Source organism: Nyctereutes procyonoides, unplaced genomic scaffold (assembly GCF_905146905.1).
Source record: "Nyctereutes procyonoides isolate TBG_1078 unplaced genomic scaffold, NYPRO_anot_genome, whole genome shotgun sequence".
NCBI lineage: Eukaryota > Metazoa > Chordata > Mammalia > Carnivora > Canidae > Nyctereutes > Nyctereutes procyonoides.
In genome coordinates this window covers 11,390,467-11,411,880 of record NW_026575130.1, presented here as the reverse complement: position 1 = coordinate 11,411,880, position 21,414 = coordinate 11,390,467, and the positions used below count along the sequence as shown (strand labels likewise).

Below are 21,414 nucleotides of genomic sequence, written 5' to 3'. Positions count from 1 at the left end.
GGCTCCCAGGGAGTTAGAGCAGGACCCCAGGAGGGCGGGGATGCCCTCAGGATCCCTGGGACACTAACAGACACCTGCGCCCCGGGGAGAGTGCGCCGAGCTCCCTAAAGGGCTGCAGCGCGCACGGCTGGACCCAGGAGCAGCTCGGAGGGGCTCCAGCAGAGGCTCCGCACGGAGGGGGCTGCGCGATTCTGGGAGCAGCTCAGAGGGTCTCAGGCAGGACTCCGCGTGGAGGGGGCTGCGCGGCTCCGGGAGCAGCTCGGAGGGACTCAGGCGGCGACTTGCGGAGAGGGGGGCTTCCCGCCGGGAGCGCGAATCCAGCAGCGCAGGCCCGGGAACACAGGGCGCCGAGGACACAGCCCAGGATTCGGCCTCCCCCCGGGACAGGCAGAGGCGGGGAGGGCCCAGGAATGCAAGGACACTCCTGCCCCGAGCTGAGCAGATCAGCGGCCCCGCCCCGGGAGCATCCAGGCCCCTGCAGATGGAGAGCTCCAGAGTTACTGCGGGAGCTGACTCTAGGGCTCCAGAGCTGGCTGCTGCCACTGCGGTTGTTCCTTCTGGGGCCTCAAGGGTTAAACAACCCTCACTGAGCCTCACAGTGGCCTCACAAGATAAACAGCTTAAATATCTTTCACTGAGCAGCTCCCCCAAGTGCTAACACCTGAAAATCACAGCAGGCCCCTCCCCCAGAAGACCAGCTAGACAGACAGTGGAAAAACAAATTATTGACCAAGCAGCACTGGAAAGGTCCAGGGGAAGTCAAGGGATTTACAGTATACAGAATCAGAGGATACTCGCCCTTGTTTTTTTTTTTTGTTTCTTTATTTTTTGTTTTGTTTTTGTTGTTTTGTTTTGTTTTTGCTTTTTTGATTTCCATTTGCTTCCCCCTTTTTTCTTTTTTCCCCCTTTTTCTTCTCTTTTTTTTCTTTTTTCTTTTTCTTTCCTTCTTTCTCTTCCTTCTTTTTCTCCTTTTCCCAATACAACTTGTTCTTGGCCACTCTGCACTGAGCAAAATGACTACAAGGAAAACCTCACCTCAAAAGAATCAGAAACAGTCCTCTCTCCCACAGAGTTACAAAATTTGGATTACAATTCAATGTCAGAAAGCCAATTCAGAAGCACTACTATAAAACTACTGGTGGCTCTAGAAAAAAGCATAAAGGACTCAAGAGACTTCATGACTGCAGAATTTAGATCTAATCAGTCAGAAATTAAAAATCAATTGAATGAGATGCAATCCAAACTAGAAGTCCTAATTACGAGGGTTAACGGGGTGGAAGAACGAGTGAGTGACATAGAAGACAAGTTGATGGCAAAGAGGGAAACCGAGGAAGAAAGAGACAATTAAAAGGTCATGAGGATAGATTAAGGGAAATAAGTGACAGCCTGAGGAAGAAAAACCTACGTTTAATTGGGGTTCCCGAGGGCGCCGAAAGGGACAGAGGGCCAGAATATGTATTTGAACAAATCCTAGCTGAAAACTTTCTCAATCTGGGAAGGGAAACAGGCATTCAGATCCAGGAAATAGATCCCCCCCCCCAAAAATCAATAAAAACCGTTCAACACCTCGTCATTTAATAGTTAAGCCTGCAAATTCCAAAGATAAAGAGAAGATCCTTAAAGCAGCAAGAGACAAGAAATCCCTGACTTTTATGGGAAGGAGTATTAGGGTAACAGCAGACCTCTCCACAGAGACCTGGCAGGCCAGAAAGGGCTGGCAGGATATATTCAGGGTCCTAAATGAGAAGAACATGCAACCAAGAATACTTTATCCAGCAAGGCTCTCATTCAGAATGGAAGGAGAGATAAAGAGCTTCCAAGACAGGCAGGAACTGAAAGAATATGTGACCTCCAAACCAGCTCTGCAAGAAATTTTAAGGGGGACTCTCAAAATTCCTCTTTAAGAACAAGTTCAATGGAACAATCCACAGAAACAGGGACTGAATATATATGATTACACTAAATTCATATCTTTCAATAGTAACTCTGAACGTGAACGGGCTTAATGACCCCATCAAAAGGCGCAGGGTGTCAGACTGTATAAAAAAGCAGGACCCTTCTATTTGCTGTCTCCAAGAGACTCATTTTAGACCTACAGCCTGAAAATAAAAGGTTGGAGAACCATTTATCATTCAAATGGTCCTCAAAAGAAAGCAGGGGTAGCCATCCTTATATCAGATAAACTAAAATTTACCCCAAAGACTGTAGTGAGAGATGAAGAGGGACACTATCTCATACTTAAAAGATCTATCCAACAAGAGGACTTAACAATCCTCAGTATATATGCCCCGTATGTGGGAGCTGCCAAATATTTAAATCAATTAATAACCAAAGTTAAGACATACTTTGATAATAATACACTTATACTTGGTGACTTCAATCTAGCTCTTTATATACTAGATAGGTCTTCTAAGCACAACATCTCCAAAGAAACGAGAGCTTTAAATGATACACTGGACCAGATGGATTTCACAGATATCTACAGAACTTTACATCCAAACTCAACTGAATACACATTCTTCTCAAGTGCACATGGAACTTTCTCCAGAATAGACCACATACTGGGTCACAAATCGGGTCTGAACCAATACCTAAAGATTGGGATCGTCCCCTGCATATTCTCAGACCATAATGCCTTGAAATTAGAACTAAATCACAACAAGAAGTTTGGAAGGACCTCAAACACGTGGAGGTTAAGGACCATCCTGCTAAAAGATGAAAGGGTCAACCAGGACATTAAGGAAGAATTAAAAAGATTCATGGAAACTAATGAGAATGAAGATACAACTGTTCAAAATCTTTGGGATGCAGCAAAAGCAGTCCTAAGGGGGAAATACATCGCAATACAAGCATCCATTCAAAAACTGGTCAATCGGAGAAGGAAAAACATTATATGGTCTCATTCATTTGGGGAATATAAATAATAGTGAAAGGGAATAGAAGGGAAGGGAGAAGAAATGGGTAGGAAATATCAGAAAGAGAGACAGAACATAAAGACTCCTAACTCTGGGAAATGAACTAGGGGTGGTGGAAGGGGAGGAGGGCGGTGGGTGTGGGTGAATGGTGACGGGCGCTGAGGGGGGCACTTGACGGGATGAGCACTGGGTGTTATTCCGTATGTTGGCACATTGAACACCAATAAAAAATAAATTTATTATTAAAAAGTAAAATAAAGAAAAAGTAGACACTGGTTAACAACTAGTGTGTTTTAGAGTCATTCTTGTTTTATTTTGTCAAGAAAACGATTATTACGAGAAAAATGACTGCAAGCAAAAGTCCTCTCTTCTTTTAATGAGGCTTCCTTTGTAGTATTTTTGTTGATATTGTGGCAGTTAAGGTATTAGAAATAACCTATCAGTATAAATTTTGGAAAATTATTGGTTATTGCATAACCAGACTTTGTCATAAGTAATTAGGAAGTACAGTATATTCAGGTCTTAAATTCATACACTCTTAAGTTTGTGATTTCAGTGCATTTTTTAAAGACTTTATTTTTTAGGGCAGATTTAAATTCACAGCAAACTTGAGCAGAAAGTATACAGTGAATTTTAATTTTTTTCTCATCCTTAAACCAGAACATCTTACGTCATTTTCATAAAACAATTTTTCTCTTGGTATTCTTAGCCACTTTGTGCCTTTGGCAAAATGGTATGTATGGCTCTTGCTGGATTGTTTTGCCTTCTGAGCTAAAGCTGGGAACTATTACTATTAGTCCTTTGAAGGCTTTGACAAAGCATTCAGAGTGAAATCTATATATCACTGAGTGTTCCTTCTTTGTGTACCATTTGTTTAAATAATATTAAGTGTTACTTTAGAGTTTTTGTAATTATGACAGTATCTATTCCTAGGGGAAGGGACAAAGATTTTTCAGTTGACTGTTGTCTTATTGTATTCCCCTGGACAGGAGTCCTTGGATTTATTTTGTATACTATTATAAACACAAAATTTAGAATTAATGTAAATATAGTATCACCCCCATAGACTGTATACCACTCATAAAGAAATTAAGGTGTGTTTAGCCACATTATATGGTTTCTTTGATACAGGGAATATAAAAAATAGTGAAAGGGATTATAGGGGAAAGGAGAGAAAATGAGTGGGAAATATCAGAGAGGGAGACAGAACATGAGAGACTCCTAACTCTGGGAAACGAATAAGGGGTGATGGAAAGGGAGGTGGGCAGAGGAATGGGGTGACTGGGTGATGGGCACTGAGGGGGGCACTTGATGAGATGAGCAATGGGTGTTATATGTTGGCAAATTGAACTCCAATAAATATTCCAAAAAAAAAAAAACCGGTGTGTTTAGCCAAATTATCTGAATATATTTTTAATATCAATGTGTATAATTTATATTTTCATTATTTGCTATGTTCTTAACCTTTAAGAAAATGTAAAAATCATACCTAAAGATCTACAAAATATCATTCCTATAGGAACCCACACTACTGTGAGCTTCTTAAAGGTGGGGATTGTACATACATCCTTTTTTGTGTTCCCAAAATTGTGCTTGATGCCTGTCATTTTTCAGCTACAGTTCATAGTATTCTATATAAGGAGAACGTTCCTTATGTACCTCATGGTGTTGTGGTAATTAAATAAGTTAATATTGTGAAGTGCTTAGGAAAGGACCTGGCAAATACTAAAGACAAATGAAACAGTAGGTATTATTATTACCCAATAATACCTATCAGGAAATTTGAGATGGCTTCTGTCCTCCACAATTATTTTATATATATATTTGAGTGGTTTATTAGGATCACTGTCTTCTCTCTCTGTTCTCAACATTTTAAGACTTCATGGCATATAGGGCTCCTACGTGCCGTAGTCCTTTAAGTATCAGACTCTTAATTTTGCTTCAGGTCTTGATATCAGGGTTGTGACATGGAGCTACACGTCAGGCTCTGTCTCTCTCCCACTGCACTACACCCTGCTCCGCACTTTCTATCTCTAAAATAAGTAAATAAAATCTTTTTTTTTTAAATGCCTTCATGGCTTAAGTATGTTTTTCAGTAACATTTCTCTTTCTTACTAACATGTTTTTCCTTTATTTTTCATGTTTTATTTATATACTTTGGCTAAAAATGAATCCACGTTTACTGAATATTTCAAGTGATAACATTTCTCAATCCTAGTTTTATTTCACAGTTTAGAGCTAGACCTTAATCTATGTATTTGTAGAGTTACAGCCAAATATATAAATTTTATTCCTTTTATATACTTAATAAATATATAAAATATAGAGGTACACATTTTTCATCACTATCATTCAAAGTATTACCACTTCCTCTTACTGGTTCTTCTTAGTGGCTCTATGTATGTGTTTAATATTTACAGCTCACTTTTATAACTGTATTTTGCAGATAGTTAATAGATTTATCAACTCAGTGAGATTGTATCTGTTCTTTCCCTTAGCCTAGGTTTCATGATCTCTATTTTGTGAATTATTGTAAGTCTTAGTTTTGAGATTTTTTTTTTATGTGAGTCAGGACACGAATTTCATGTTTTGCTTTATTACCACCTTAGCTGATACTTGTGAGATGACTTTGTACCCATTGGCAAATTCACAACAGCTATTTTACACTTAAATCCATTTGTTTCTGGCAGCCCAAGTAGCTCAGCGGTTTAGTGCTTCCTTCAGTCTAAGACCTGATCCTGGGGACCTGGGATTGAGTCCCACGTCGGGCTCCCTGCATGGAGCCTGCTTCTCCCTCTGCCTGTGTCTCTGCCTCTCTCTCTCTCTCTCTCTCTCTCTCTCTCTCTGTCTCATGAATAAATAAAATCTTAAAAAAAATCCATTTGTTTCTTATCAGTTATTTACCAGGGATTTTTCTAAAGCATATCATTAAGATCACATTTATTTTAATATCAAATTTTTCTTTGCTATAAAAATAAAAGCTAACAAATTATGCTAAATCAAATACTCATTACTTTTCTAGGGATAGCTATTTTCACATATTGAGTATACTTGATTGCTATGTTAGACTAAAATATAAAGACATTAAACTAAAAGAATGCTGTAAGGAGGATACTAAAAGTCCAGAAGAACATAGCTTTTTTGTTTGTTTGTTTGTTTACTTTAACTTTCTTCATCTGTTCATTTGTATTTTTCTCTAAAATTCTAAAACAACATTTGAGGAACAATAACAATATTCAGTATTCATGTTGTAAAAATTGGCTAAATATAAAGCTGGTTATCTTCATTTTCAATTTTTGTTTTTTTTTTGCCTGTATTTTTTTAAACTTAAATAATAGCTCATATAGAAAATGAGCAGTTTACTATGTACTTTTGCAGATTAACTTCATTTATATTTTCTTCACTTACTACCATTTTTATTTTTTTCAGTTTTTTTTAGTGATTCTGTATTATAAATTGTCAACTTTAGCATAAAGTTTTTTGAAAATTGGTTCTTTTTTTCATTAAAAAGTAAACATTTCAGAATCTTCTTTTTTATAGATATTGCATAATTTGAAATGTTCAAACGATCTTGTGTTTGTTCATTATTAGCCAATTTTTTCCTTTATCAAAAAATTTCACCATTTTATTGTATATCACTTGTTTAAAGTCAGAATTACTTCAGCAACGTTTGTCTCATTACATTTTGTATTATAAATTGAAGCTAAACAGGTAAAAAAAGAACAATTTGTAGTATTAATGATTAATCTTTTTGTCAGTGTTACTATTTAATAGCAGTTTAAACTTTAACATTGTGAGCTAACTTCAGAATGTTTGCTTATATGCATTTTTCTGCATACTGACAGGATGTTTTCTAATTTCTATGGATTATTATAAAATTAAAATCATAACTTTTACAAGGGTCACAGTATATATGCTGACATTTCTGAGTAGGCATGTCATTAATATTGATATGTTCTTAATTGATGACATTTTTCTTCTCTCCTAATTCATGTGTTTCTTCTTAAAATTGTACATAGTTAAATAAACAGTAGAAATATCCAGTATACAAAAAATAACATATAAAGAGGGAATTCAGCAATTCTTAACTTTGGAACACTTATAGTTTAGTTAAGGTTATTGTTATTCTTTTAGTATTTTTGTTTTGTCATGTTATTCAGCTGCATTTTATTATTTATTATTTATTTATTTATTTATTTATTTATTTATTTATTTATTTATTTATTTTTTATTCAGCTGTATTTTAAAGGTTTCCAACCTAAAATGTGGTTAAATAACATCTTTTTTGCATTTAGGGAAAAAAATTGCCTCTTCCAAACATATTGAGGAATTAGTTGTTTAACATTTCTGCCGTTTGTTTGGTTTATTGCTGTGTATAGGAAAAGTGTTTTTCCTAGTGTATTGATCTGTTAGAGTAGAAGATGGTTTTCCTTTCAGACTCCTTACTTATACTGTCCTGTACAATAAATTTATTCCTTCTACAGTGTTATTTACCACTTATTTTTTTCACTTAGGATTTTCTGCCGTTTCTTGGCAAAAATGGCAACTAATGGTACTGTTCTGAAGAGACTGGAACAGAAGGGTGCAGAAGCAGATCAAATTATTGAATATTTAAAGCAGCAAGTTGCTCTTCTTAAGGAGAAAGCAAGTAAGATTTTGCATTTTTGAAGAAGTTACTTAAAATGAATTCCTATGTTGACAGGACAAAAACTGTGTTTACCCCATAAATATACTTCATCATCTTGATCATAACTTTTAGATTCCTTTAATATTTTCATTTTGAGTAAAATGATATTCTGGGATTAGGATAAATTTATAAATAGTAGTAATAATAAAAATATGCATTTTAATGAGTAAATACTTAGGCAGGACTGTCCTACCAGCCATATGAGAGAGTCATATGCAATGTGGTTCCCATACATGGAATCACCAAGAATGCAATAGAAATGCTAATTGGTATGAGTGTGTATTTAGTCTGCCTTTATGTAGGCAAGTCTGATGCCAGAAGCAACTTTCAGTTGTGCTATTTATTTACTCAGAATGGTGGATAATTCTTAGGGAAAACTGTGAACAAAACAAAGTACAGTCTGCTCTTGATTTATATGATACCTGATTTATAGAAAATTCAGGGTATAATGAAAATGTTTAATAATATTTTGTGTTTATATATAAAAAATAGAGTCCAGGCTCAAATAACAGGATTTTTACCTACACAAATGTACAATGGGTTACTAGAAAATTCTGCAGAATGTGAGACAGCTTATTATTTCAGAGGTGTATCTAGCATATTTCAGGATATCTGACATTCCTGACTTCTGCCCATTAAATGACCGACATGACTCTATTATTTGTGACAACCAAGAATACCCCCACAGATTTTAAAAGTCCTATCTAGGGAGCAGTATCAATCGCACTGAGAATCATTGGTTTTCTTTTATTCTTTTGTATGCCCTATTGCTCACCTTTAGCACACATATCATATTTTGAGGAAATCTTTGATGCTATTTCACTCATTGAACGTTTGGCCAGCTCAGTCTGAGACATTAGGAGTAAAAGATTATTCAGGTACTTTTAAAAGGCAATGATTAAAAAGAAAGAATAAGAATAGTTTTTTTATGGTTTGCTATTAGATCTTGGCTTTAAAAAAACTGTGTCTAATACTTGCCTCATGCTGATAGTTTATGGTTGACACTTTTAGTCTGTTTCTTAAGTTGTCGTTAGCATCTTTATGGAAGCTAGGAAATGATTCATAAGCAAACTTTTCTGGTCCATTATTTCACAGATAATCTCTTTTTCTCTTTTATCATGTTTTCTAATAAATACTAAATGGTATAAAGGAATTGGCAAACATTTGGTTATTGGTATTATCCTAATTATGTTAATATAGCTATGCCCTTCAAGTAGTATTATAAGAAAACTTATAGAAAACATGGCTATATCTTACTAAGATTTTATTAATCCTAGTTTTGCAGGCAACTTTGAGAGAAGAGAAGAAACTTCGAGTTGAAAATGCTAAATTAAAGAAGGAAATTGAAGAATTGAAACAAGAGCTAATTCAGGCAGAAATTCAAAATGGAGGTGATTAAATATAGAAATAATAGGTTATTTTGATTTATAATAGTATTATATCCTTGATTGTTAAGTTAGATATTATGCTTGATTTTTCATGTTATCCCCTCAGTAGCCCTTCTCATGCAATCATCTTCTTTTACAGAAGAGGAAATGGAGACTTAGAAAAGGCAAATGATCTTGCCTGAGCTCATGCAAAAAAAGTGCAGACCTATGCTTTTAGTGATGTTGAACATGTTTTCGTGTTTGTTGGCCATCTGTATGTCTTTGGAAAAGAGCATTATTCTGGCATTCCTGACTTCTGCCCATTCATGTTCCTGTGCCTGAATTCACTGGATTATTATTTTTGTTTATTTTTGGTGTTGAACTATAAAGTTCTGTGTGTATTTTGGATATTAAGCCCTTAACAAATATATCATTTGCAAATACCTTCTGTCATTCAGTTGGTTGCCTTTTTGTTTTGTCGATGGTTCCCTTTGCTGTGCAAAAGCTTTTTATTCTGGTATAGTCCTAATAGTTTAGTTTTGTTTTTGTTTCCCATGCTTCAGGAGACATATTTAGAAAAATGTTGCTGTAGCCAATGTCAAATTACTGCCTATGTTTTTTTCTAGGAATTTTATGGTTTCAGGTCTCTATGTCTAGGTCTTTATCCATTTTGAGTTTATTTTTGTATATTGTGTAAGGAGTTTCATTCTTTTGCATGTAGCTGTCCAGTTTTCCCAACACCATTTGTTGAAGACTTTTTTCTGTTGTATATTGTTACCTCATCAGGGAAATCCTATTGTATGCCTGAAACTAATAGAGAGAGCTATATATTAATTATACTTGGATTTAAAACAACTATGCTTTTAATCTCTGTACTATATACTTCAACTTGATCATCACTGTTCCCTATTAAATAGTTATTGAAAATAAGTTGTAATAATATGTAGCTGACATTTATTACGTTTTACTATATGCCAGGCACTGTGTGCAAAGTGCTTCATGTACATTATATATTTTATCCTTTATATTTTGTGTACACAGATGTCCTTGTTTTATACATGAGGAAATAGAAGCTTACGAGTATAAAGTAATTTGCCTGAAATCATAATTTTTAAGTTAGCCAACTCAGCAGATAATTATAATTTCAATTATTATATTGTAAATAAAAATTTTAAATTTACTGAATTATTTTAAGGGAATCTAAATAAATTTACATCATTTTAAAACAACGATAATAATAGCTCCATTACAATTTCAAAGTACTACACAGAAAGGCATATGATTGTATTATAGAAAATCCTTCCTAAGTGAGTTAAGGAGGCCCAAGTATGATGAAAGTCTCTTACTACTTCCTTTTGAACTATCCTGTCAGTGAGTGAATTATTTTAAATGCTGTAGTATGAGCTCTATCCCTAGTGAGCTAGACAAAAATAAAGAAAAATCAATGTGTGCTTACAACTATCAACTAAAGAGAATATTATTTGTCAGTGGAAGATCTGATCCTTTCTAAGACAAGGAGATTTGGAATACAGGTACAGAATTAAACAGTTTAAATATTAACAATGTAAACTGCTTTTCATTTTATCAGTTCTAAAAGATTGCCCTGGAATATTTTAAACTCTGATCTTTTTAATGAAGTACTAAAGCAGATCAACAATTTGAATTAATGTATTGCATTCTGTTGAATGATGAAACATAAAATAAGGGTAGGGTAGATGGAGTGTCACATTACTAAAAGAAACAAGAGCCTCCAGGGAACTTAAAAATACCTCAGAAAAGTGGTCTGAAAATTGGCCAGAATTTAAGCCACATCAAAATCCCTCATAGGATTATGTTTTTCCATACTCACTAGGCTATGAGAGTGTTTTTAACATTGCTGAAGAAGTTTCCTTCCTTAAAAAAGTTGTTTTTTTGACATAGAATTATGGACATGTCTCTCCACTAATTCTGATATTAAAATGACTATTATTTAAACACTTTCCCAGTTGTTTGTGCAATATAAAAGAAAACCTGAGTGAAATGCATGCTATCTTGCCAAACTATGAAAGGATAGTCTCAGAAGACAGGCTGCTTGAGTATAAATTCTTATTTTCCTACTGACTGTGTGCATGATGGGCCACTTTTTTAACTTCTGTATGGCTCATGTTGATCATCTGTAAATAGGGATGTCAATAGAAATTACTGCTTTTGGTGAATTTTTGAGAATTACAAGAGTTAATTCATATAAAGCAGTTTAAAAAGTGTCCGGGACATAGTCCATAATAAATATTAGTTATTGTTATCTATGTTTTTCTCAGTTATTAGTGATTAAATGAGAATCACTTATTTAACTTTTATCTTGGTTAAAATGTACTTAATTTCTTGGCAGCCATTCTACAGTCTTGGTAGAGACTTGATAATCAAATGCAGTGAATTTTTCTTTCATAATGACTCTATCTTAATTTATTTTCTGTATCAGTGAAACAAATACCATTTCCATCTGGTACTGTGCTGCAAGCTAATTCCATGGTTTCTGAAAATGTGATACAGTCTAGACCAATGACAACTATATCTTCTGGTGCCAAAGAACAGATAGGAGGAGGAGGAGCAGAAGAAAAGAAGATGAAAGAGAAAATTGAAGTGAAAGGTATTTTTAACCTTTAAGGTTATTTGGCTCTTGACTGATTTATCAGATGTCATCACTTTTGATAATAATAGTGGTGTCAAAAAGAAAGTTGAAACCTTTATTAACTAGAATAAAGTTAGGAATAGTATGATACTACAGCATGGAAACTGGGCTCTAAAGGATGTGTGAATATTGACCAAGTCGATAGGGTAAGAATGTTGTATTTTAGGTAGAGTATATTTTAAGATAACTAAAAACATAGAAAGTAGAGATTAAGCATAGAGGCCCATAGTTTGGTATGACTAAATTTTAGTGTGTACCTGGGACTAGGTGTGACGAAAGGAAAGGGATAGTCTAGTCAAAGGAGAATGTCTGAACTAAGGTATAGGGGTGTAAACATTTTAGGAACCCATAAAAACTGGAATGGAAAGTATATCACCATCCACTTAGATTGCCAGACTAGAAATGTTATAGTTAACCTATTGCCCTCTCTCAATTTCCATACCTAATTGACCACCAAAACATATAATTCCTATCACCAAAACATATCTAGAACCCAGTTCCATGGCTCCATTTTGTTAAGTGCTACCTTTGTTCAACTTCTCATGATCTGCCATTTGAATTAATGTTAAAGCCTCATCTTTTCTAATTTATTCTTACCTTGCTGCTAAAGCTATTCTAATCATAAATCTGACTCCTTTTTTTACCTCTTCTCCTTTACTCCTTTGGAGATTTCATTTTTCCAAGAATGTCTAAAAAAAATGCTTTTATAATTCATTATATGCACCTCTCATAACACACCCACTTAAGAGTTTTTGGAAAATATAAAATGGCTGAGGAATTTGTGAGTTAACCTAAGCCAGTTTAGCATCTGACACTTTTCAGTTCCTTTTACTAAACATCAGTAACCTTTCTTAGTAGTAGGTAGGGGCTATATACCTTCTACATAACTTCACCACTAGGTGGTATGGTTACAATGAAAGCAAATCCAGCTAATTCTTTCACTTTATAAACTTTATTAAGAAGTACATAAAGACTCTAACTCTGGGAAACGAACTAGGGGTGGTGGAAGGGGTGGTGGAAGGGGGTGAGGGGTGAGGGTGAATGGGTGACGGGCACTGAGGGGGGCACTTGACAGGATGAGCACTGGGTGTTATTCTGTATGTTGGTAAATTGAACACCAATAAAAAATTTATTTTAAAAAAAAGAAGTAGTAGTAGTCACAATTGGGCCACCCGGGTGGCTCAGCAGTTGAGTGTCTGCCTTTGACCCAGGGCATGGTCCTGGGGACCCGGGATCAAGTCCCACATTGGGCTCCCTGCATGGAGCCTGCTTCTCCCTCTGCCTGTGTCTCTATGCCTCTCTCTCTCTCTCTCTCTCTCTCTGTCTCATGAATAAATAAAATCTAAAAAAAAAAAATCACAAAACAATCAGACAGCCTGTTCTAAGTATGATGAAGTTCATAACCCAAAGGAAGATAAATTGGGTTTGTGACTACAGGATTAATCTTCTATTTAAATGAGACAATGGAGTCTTCTTTGTGGGAGGAGACACCACATAAGACCAAATGGAGCTCTATGTCTAGAATGCCTCTGTCCAGTGGTACTTTTCTGTAATGATAGAAATGCTGTATAACTGCATTATCCAACATAGTAGCCAGTAGTCAGGTATGGCTACTGAACATTTTAAATGTATCTAGTATGGCTAAGGAAGTGAATGTTTATTATTTTAAATTTAAATGTAAACTAGCTGTTTGGGGTTGGCATCTATCCACATATTGGACAGTGCTGGAATAGAAGGCTGTTCCATTGGTGTTTGGCTGCTAGAATTGCCAGATTCCAAAATTCTGTTCATGCAGAGGCTGTGGATATGATACAGTCTTTCTAATGAGCATCACTCATTTTTTAATTAAACATTCCTAAAATTTTTTTTTTTATGATGACTAAGTTCTTGCTAAAGATTTTGATACAGTTACCTCTGGAATGTGGGTTCCTGATAAAGGTATTTCAAATGCCTAGGAAGTAGATTAAAATTAAAAATATATATATAGATACATTGTTATACTGCATTATGTTAAATATATAATCACCCAAAGGTAACTTTTACTAAGATTTTGGTTTATTTTCTTCTAGTAATTTTGTATATTCATTTCTATATCATTTGGGTTTTTTCCATTTAAAAAATCTTTGCTAATATTTTACACAGAAAATGGAATTTTAAAAAAAATTCATTAGATTAAAAATTGCCTGTTATTTTGAGCTAGCTCTACCTCTTCTTTTGTAAACTGTCTTTGTATAAATTGTGAATGTCCTTACATAAAATGATTCCCACTTCAGGCACTGTCTCCGTATTTCTATATTTCTATGTGTATGTAATGTTTGTCACGTACTCATTATATATACCCGCCTTAAAAGAGATTTTTCAGTGCATTCATAGTATGGGCCGCTCATCTTACTATTTCCAGTGCCTTAGATTTCAGTAAATACTTGTTCAAGATTAAACAAAGTTGAGATCTAAGTCACAACTACATGCTTATCTCTACCCAGTATATTGCAAGTAAATAAGTTTTTATTTTGTTTTACATTTTTTCCTGCCAGAGAAGCTAGATGTAAACTTCAGGAATATGAACTCTTTACAGGTTGCATTTGACTCAGTGGCCAAAGTAGTCAAATGCTAATAAGAGTTAGGTTATTGACATATATAAATAAGCGGAGGATTTTTAAAACATAATCAGAATAAAATGTTCTCTTGGGATCCCTGGGTGGCGCAGCGGTTTGGCGCCTGCCTTTGGCCCAGGGCACGATCCTGGAGACCCGGGATCAAATCCCACGTCAGGCTCCCGGTGCATGGAGCCTGCTTCTCCCTCTGCCTGTGTCTCTGCCTCTATCTTTCTCTCTCTGTGACTATCATAAATAAATAAAAATTTAAAAAAAAAATTCCTCTCTGCTGTAATTATTTAAAAAAAAATAAAATAAAAAATAAAATGTTCTCTTCTGCTCAAATAGTTGCTCTGAATAATAATGTGCTAATAAGTCTTCTGAAAAATATAAGAAGTGGAGAAATTCATTGTATACTTGTTGGTGTGTTTAACTAAAGAGAGAAACATTTTATCAGTGAAATTATATTGTACTTCATTCTCTTAGCTGGTGCTAATTATGGTGTTTTTCCTAAATAAAGGATTTTTCACTTTCTGAAGAGTCACAGTAAAAATTTTTATGGATTTACTACCAGCTCTGTTACAGGGAAAGGCAAACTTGCTCAATAAAGGTCTATTTAGTAAATCTTAACCTTTGCAGACCATAAAGTCATTGTCACAACTACTCTGCCACAGTGCAAAAGCATCCATAGACGATATGTAAATGAATGAATATAGTTTACCCATCTCTACTTTATGTCTTTAACTAGAGATTCAGGCAGTTCTTGAAGAGAGAAATAGCCAAAATAGGATTCAAGATGTTGTGACTTGAATAATTCTTTACTTTGTTATTATTTAATTGAAAGTAGGAGATAAACACTTTCTTTTTTAAACTCATCAGTATTGATGTTAGGGAGTTTTTCATAGTTTATTTTTGTTTTACTTCTGATGTTTAACCATTCATAAATATTTAAAAAATAAATAAATATTTTTTAGGAGAGAAAAGGGAGAAAAAACAGCAATCAGTAGCAGGAAGTGCTGACTCTAAGCCAGTGGATGTATCTCGTCTGGATCTTCGAGTTGGTTGTATCATCACTGCCAGAAAACACCCTGATGCTGATTCTTTATATGTAGAAGAAGTGGATGTTGGAGAAACAGCTCCAAGAACAGTTGTCAGTGGCCTGGTGAATCATGTTCCCCTTGAACAGGTAATCTGTACAGTAAAACTTACTTTTCCATACGTGTCACTTTTTCCTACTGTTTTTCCATATAATTTTGTTAGGTGACCATACAACATGAGCCAATGTTGATTAGTTCATGTGATTAATTTTAATGCAATAAATTTCACCAAAAAAGTACATAAAACTACTAAAAACTTGCAAAAGAGTTGCAAGTTAGGATCAAGTTCATGAGGATAGAAAAACGAAAGATGCATTATTTTTTCTCAGGTTTTTTTTCTTTTTTTTTTTTTAAGATTTTATTTATTCATGAGAGACACAGAGGGAGAGAGGCCAAGACATAGGCAGAGGAAGAAGCAGGCTCCCTCTGGGGAGCCCAGTGTGGGACTCTATTCCAGAACTCCAGGTTCATACCCTGAGCTGGAGGCAGACGCTCAACCACTGAGCCACCCAGGCATCCCTTTTCTCAGTTTTTAAAATGTTTTTAGGTTTTCGTATGTAATACAATGTAAATGTTTTTATCATTGTTCTGTCATGGGATTTTGTTACTCAGTTTTTTTAAATCACTGTTATACAAACCCAGAATGCATCAACCTAATAAGTAAGAGTAAAAAGTCATGTTTTGTTTTGTTTCTTTTAATAACTCAAATATTTTTATACTTGAAGTAAAAAGATGGGCTCATAGAGCTTGAACTTGTAATTTTTAGTGTTTTTTTTTTAATAAAAACTGAATGTTTCGTATTGTTGTTAGGTGTTTAAAATATGTGTATGTGTATATAGACACACACATGTATGTATTTCCAGTGACAGTGGAAAAAATTATGCAGTAATGGTTTTAATTTGGTTTTTCAAGATGTCTTCTACAGTAATCTGAGTTACCTCTTTCCTCTACATCATGGTGCTTCTGAGATACTGCAAAGGTGTAGACTTTTTTTTTATTTTTATTTTTTTATTCATGATAGGCACAGAGAGAGAGAGAGGCAGAGACACAGGCAGAGGGGAGAAGCAGGCTCCACGCCGGGAGCCCGATGTAGGACTCCATCCCGGGACTCCAGAATCATGCCCTGGGCCAAAGGCAGGCGCCAAACTGCTGAGCCACCCAGGGATCCCCGCAAAGGCTGTAGAATTTCATGTTAAAATAGTTCTTCTTGGGATCCCTGGGTGGCGCGGCGGTTTGGCGCCTGCCTTTGGCCCAGGGCGCGATCCTGGAGACCCGGGATCGAATCCCACGTCAGGCTCCCGGTGCATGGAGCCTGCTTCTCCCTCTGCCTATGTCTCTGCCTCTCTCTCTCTCTCTGTGACTATCATAAATAAATAAATATAAAAAAAAAAAAATAAAATAAAATAAAATAAAATAGTTCTTCTTTATTCATTGCCAACTCCGTTGCTTATTGGCTTTGTGAATGTGGATAAATCCCCACATTCATTCATTCATACTTTCAGATGCAAGTCTTTATTGGATACCTGCAGTGTACAGGCACTATTCCAGACAAGGGATATAGCAGTGAGTTAAGATGATAGATAGATAGATAGATAGATAGATAGATAGATAGATAGATTGATTTGTTTAGAAAAAAAACAAAAGAGCTGTGTTTGTGAAGCTCACAACCCTATGGAGAGTCAGAAAATCATGATATATAATATATTAATTATACTATAAGTATAAAAAGTAAGTATAAAAAGAAAAAGTAGGAAAAGAATCTAGGAGTTGTTGGAGTTAGGATGATGTCATTTTCTATAAAATGGTTAGGGAAGGCATCATAAAGAAAGTGACATTTAAGTAAAGGTCTAAGAAAATGAAGAGAAGCAGTATCACTACAGCAAAGTAAAGAAAGGGAAATGTCATGCAATACGAAATCAGAAATAAGGATGTTTAATGATACAGGATCTTATAGATCATTGTAAAGACTGGCTTTATTCTGAGTGAAAGCCATTGGAAAACTGTTGAGCTAAAGGAGAAATGTGGTCTGCCTCATATATTAATAGGATCATCTGGCTGCTCTGTTGAGGGGAATAAATGGAAGTGAGATTAGCGAAGAAGTTTCTCTTGTCCTTAAAAAAAGATAGATGTGGTTCATGTGTGTGCTTTTTTTTTTCTTCTGTTTAACATTCGTCTTATGTAGGACCAGGACTTTTTCATGACTGCTTATGAAATTAGTTTCCTAAGAAGCCCTGGAGAAAAGTATCAGTTGATCTTGAACCAGCTCAAATTGGAAAAACTCCTCCTCCCTTCGGCTTCATCTTTTTTGTTTCCATAACTTGCAGACTGTTTCTTCTCTACCAACAGCTGTCATTCATAGCCTTAAGCAAAGCTATTTATATACACATCTGTATCTAACCTATCAAGGCAGTAGTATTAAACATTCTATAAAGCAGGAGCACTTTGCCCCCACAAATTGCATACTACGCTATGTAGACTTGTGTATTTTTCTAAGGTAAAGGTCCATGAGTATCATCTGGTGCTTTAACAATTGCATCTAGCTCACCCCATTGTTTTTTCTTATACCATAGTGGCTGTAATTTTTTTTTTTTCTAATGTGGTATTTTAAATTATTTGTGTGAAGATCTTTTCCATGAAGACCTCTGAAAAGGAGGCCTTTTGAATGTGAGTCTTAGGTCTACTGCTGTTATTTTAAATCATAGGATTTGGGGCACATTTGCCATAACATTTGTTTATAAAACCATCTTTTATTTAGAATATGCCTTTTCCTTTTCCCTGCAGTGATAGTTCTCTTGTATGCTATTTTCTTTTAAGCCTATTGAAAGAATATAAACAACTATGTTCCTTATTTTTGCAAATTGGGGAAAAAATTAAGACATTTAACTTTCGAAGGTTAAAGAAATTTCTATTCATTTCTAAAGCAAATTGTAGAAATAGCCCTACATGTTAATTGCAGTGTACATATGCTTGAATAGTTAAATGATCAGTAGTATATTTTTTTAATATTTGTTATTGAAATATAATTGGCTTGCCATATTATATTAATTTCAGGTTTGTGATTGTTTAACATTTCTGTGCATTATCAGTGCTCTCCACAATAAGTGTAGTCACCATGCAAAGTTAACTAAAATATTATTGACTATATTCCCTATGGTGTACTTTTCATCTCTGTGATTTATTTTATAACTGAAAGTTTGCACCTTTAATCTCTTTCACCTATTTTACCCATCTTCTTATCCATTTCCCTTCTGACAACAAGTTTGTTCTGTGTATTTAAGAGTCTTATTTATTTCTTTGTGTTTTAGGTCCTACGTATAAGTGAAATCATATAGTATTGTCTTTCTCTGTTTTATTTCACTTAGCATAATACCCTCTAGGTCCATCCATATTGTCTCAAATGGCAAGATTTCTTCCTTTTTTGTGGCTGAGTAATATTCCATTATATCTGTGTTCCACATTTATGTACATTACACACACACACATGCACACACACACACCTTTATCCATTCTTCTTTTTTTTTTGTTTTTTTTTGTTTTTTAAAGACTATTCATTTATTCATGAGAGACACAGAGAGAAAGGCAGAGACACAGGCAAAGGAAGAAGCAGACTCCATGCAGGGAGCCTGACGTGGGACTGGATCCCGGGTCTCCAGGATCACACCCTGGGCTGAAGGTGGCGCTAAACCACTGACTCGCCCGGGCTACCCTTTATCCATTCTTCTATCTATGGACAGTGGGATTGCTTCCATATCTTGGCTATTATAGATAATCCTGCAGCAAATACAAAGCTGTATATATCTTTTTGAATTAGGGTTTTCATTTTCTTTGGGTAAATAGCCAGTGGTGGAATTACTGTATCATATGGTATTTCTATTTTTGATTTTTTGAGGAACCTCCATTCTGGTTTCCACAGTGATTGCATTGGTTTACATTTCTACCAACACTGCATGAGAGTTCTTTTTTCTCCACATGCTTGCCAAAACTTAATTTCTTGGCTTTTTGATACTAGCAATTCTTCGTGTGAGGTGATGTCTTATTATGGTTTTGATTTGCATTTCCCTCATAAATAGTGATGTGTGTCGAATTGTATAAGTTCTTTATATATTTTGGATATTAATCCCTTATGGGATATATCATTTGCAAATGTCTTCTCCCATTCCATTCAATAGGTTGCCCTTTTGTTTTGATGATGGTTTCCTTTGTTGTGCAAAAGCTTTTTATTTTGGTATAGTCCCAACAGTTTAATTTTGCTTTTGTTTCTCTTGCCCCAGGAGACATTATCCTGAAAAATGTTTCTATGGCCTGTGTCAAAGAAACTACTGCCTATGTTTTCTTCTAGTTTTATAGGTCTTTATAGTTTTACAGAAAAATGTTTCTATGGCCTGTGTCAAAGAAACTACTGCCTATGTTTTCTTCTAGTTTTATAGGTCTTCTAGTTTTATAGGTCTTTTCTTCTAGTTTTATAGGTCTTCAGGTCTTATAGTTAGGTCTTTAATCCATTTAAGTTTATTTTTGTGTGTGGTGTAAGAAAGTGGTCCAGTTTCATTCTTTTACATGTAGTTGTCCAGTTTTCCCAGCACCAAATAATGAAACCACTCTTTTTTCCAACCATTATGTATTCTTGCCTCCTTTGTAGATTTTCTGGGCTCTTCATTCTGTGCGATCGATCTATGTGTCTGTTTTTGTGCCAGTACCATACTGTTTTGATTACTACAGCTTTGTAGTATATCTTGAAATCTGGGATTATGATATCTCCAGTTTTGTTCTTTTTCAAGATTGCCTTGGCTGTGGATATGCTCATGGCTAGAATGACTTTCTTTGCACTGGCAGGATTTACTTCCAGTGCTGTTGAGGGACTTGTGAGCTCACTGGTATGCCAGCATTCATCTTAACTGTCTGCAGTTAGACTCTGCAATAGCTGCAGGTGTATAAAGGGCAAAGCTTGCTTCCTGTACAGCCTGTGAAGAGGCCTCATTGCAGGAATTATGGTTGTGCTGGTGTATAGGGTTATCGCTCCTTCTTTCCAAGGCAGTAGTCACTTTGGAGTGATCTAAACCCTGCCTGCCTGCTATGTTTGACATGATAGGATCTACTTTGGAAGGGTGCTTCCTGATGCAAGTAGATTGGGTGGTACTTGTCTGTGGTGGGGGATGCTGGGGTAGGAGGCATATGATGCTGGTAAGTTAGATGGAGCTAAGTAGCTCCTGCAAGCTTCAGGCCATCTAAGTGGGAGAGGGCAAGAAAAATGATGCTCTCTAGCACTTCTTTCTTTCCCAGAGATACTTCCTGTAGATTTCTGTCCCTCTAGCTCATCCTAGGATTAGTTAGTATATCTCCTATACATATACCTCAGGCACTTATCAAACTGCTGTTTTTGTACTGTGTCTGGTGATGACTCTTTTAGTGTGGGAACTTAATTTCTTGTCACCCTCTGGTTTTCCCAGGTAAGCCTTGCTAATTTTTAAAGCTTCTGGAGCTAAGTCCTACTGATTTTTGGAGCCAGATATCATGAAGACTCATTCTCCCAGTTTGAGTTGGTCTGTGTTTGTAATACTCCTCCTGTTTGTGGTTATTTACCAGGATTCCTGACTGTGTTTCCACCGTCCTATCCTTTTCGATGTTCTCTTCTTGCTAGGTGTAGATGATGTGTTCTGTCAATCTTCAGGTCAGTTTTGGAGTTGCAGTAGATGTAGTTGTTTCATTGGTATGTCCATGGGAGTAGATGAGCTCAGGTTCCTCTAACTCTGTACCTTCCCAAGAATGATAGACTCCCAAGAGTAATTTTTAAAATAAGAAATGAATCTTGCATAGTATTGGAAATTACTAAATACGTAGGGAGAAAAAGAATTGTTGACTTATTTTAGTGGTAACGCATACATGTTACAGTTTAATCCTAGAGATGGCTCTTTAAATTTGATATCATTTTCCTCATTTTGTAAGGAAAAACAATTCATTTTTTAACATTTTTTTAAAATTTTTATTTATTTATTATAGTCACACACACACACAGAGAGAGAGAGAGAGAGGCAGAGACATAGGCAGAAGGAGAAGCAGGCTCCATGCACTGGGAGCCCGACGTGGGATTC

At 35.6% G+C, this 21,414-nt stretch overlaps 1 protein-coding gene across 3 annotated transcripts in view; it reads left to right on the top strand.

Annotated features, from left to right (window-relative positions):
- Positions 1-21,414, top strand: part of AIMP1 (aminoacyl tRNA synthetase complex interacting multifunctional protein 1) — a 40,470-nt gene that overhangs the window by 9,051 nt on the left and 10,005 nt on the right. For all 3 annotated transcript variants that reach the window (XM_055342567.1, XM_055342568.1, XM_055342569.1), the window contains exons 2-5: positions 7,430-7,563; positions 8,880-8,993; positions 11,428-11,595; positions 15,206-15,417. In XM_055342567.1, coding sequence (XP_055198542.1) covers positions 7,430-7,563; positions 8,880-8,993; positions 11,428-11,595; positions 15,206-15,417 — 628 coding nt within the window. The remainder of the gene's footprint in view (positions 1-7,429; positions 7,564-8,879; positions 8,994-11,427; positions 11,596-15,205; positions 15,418-21,414) is intronic.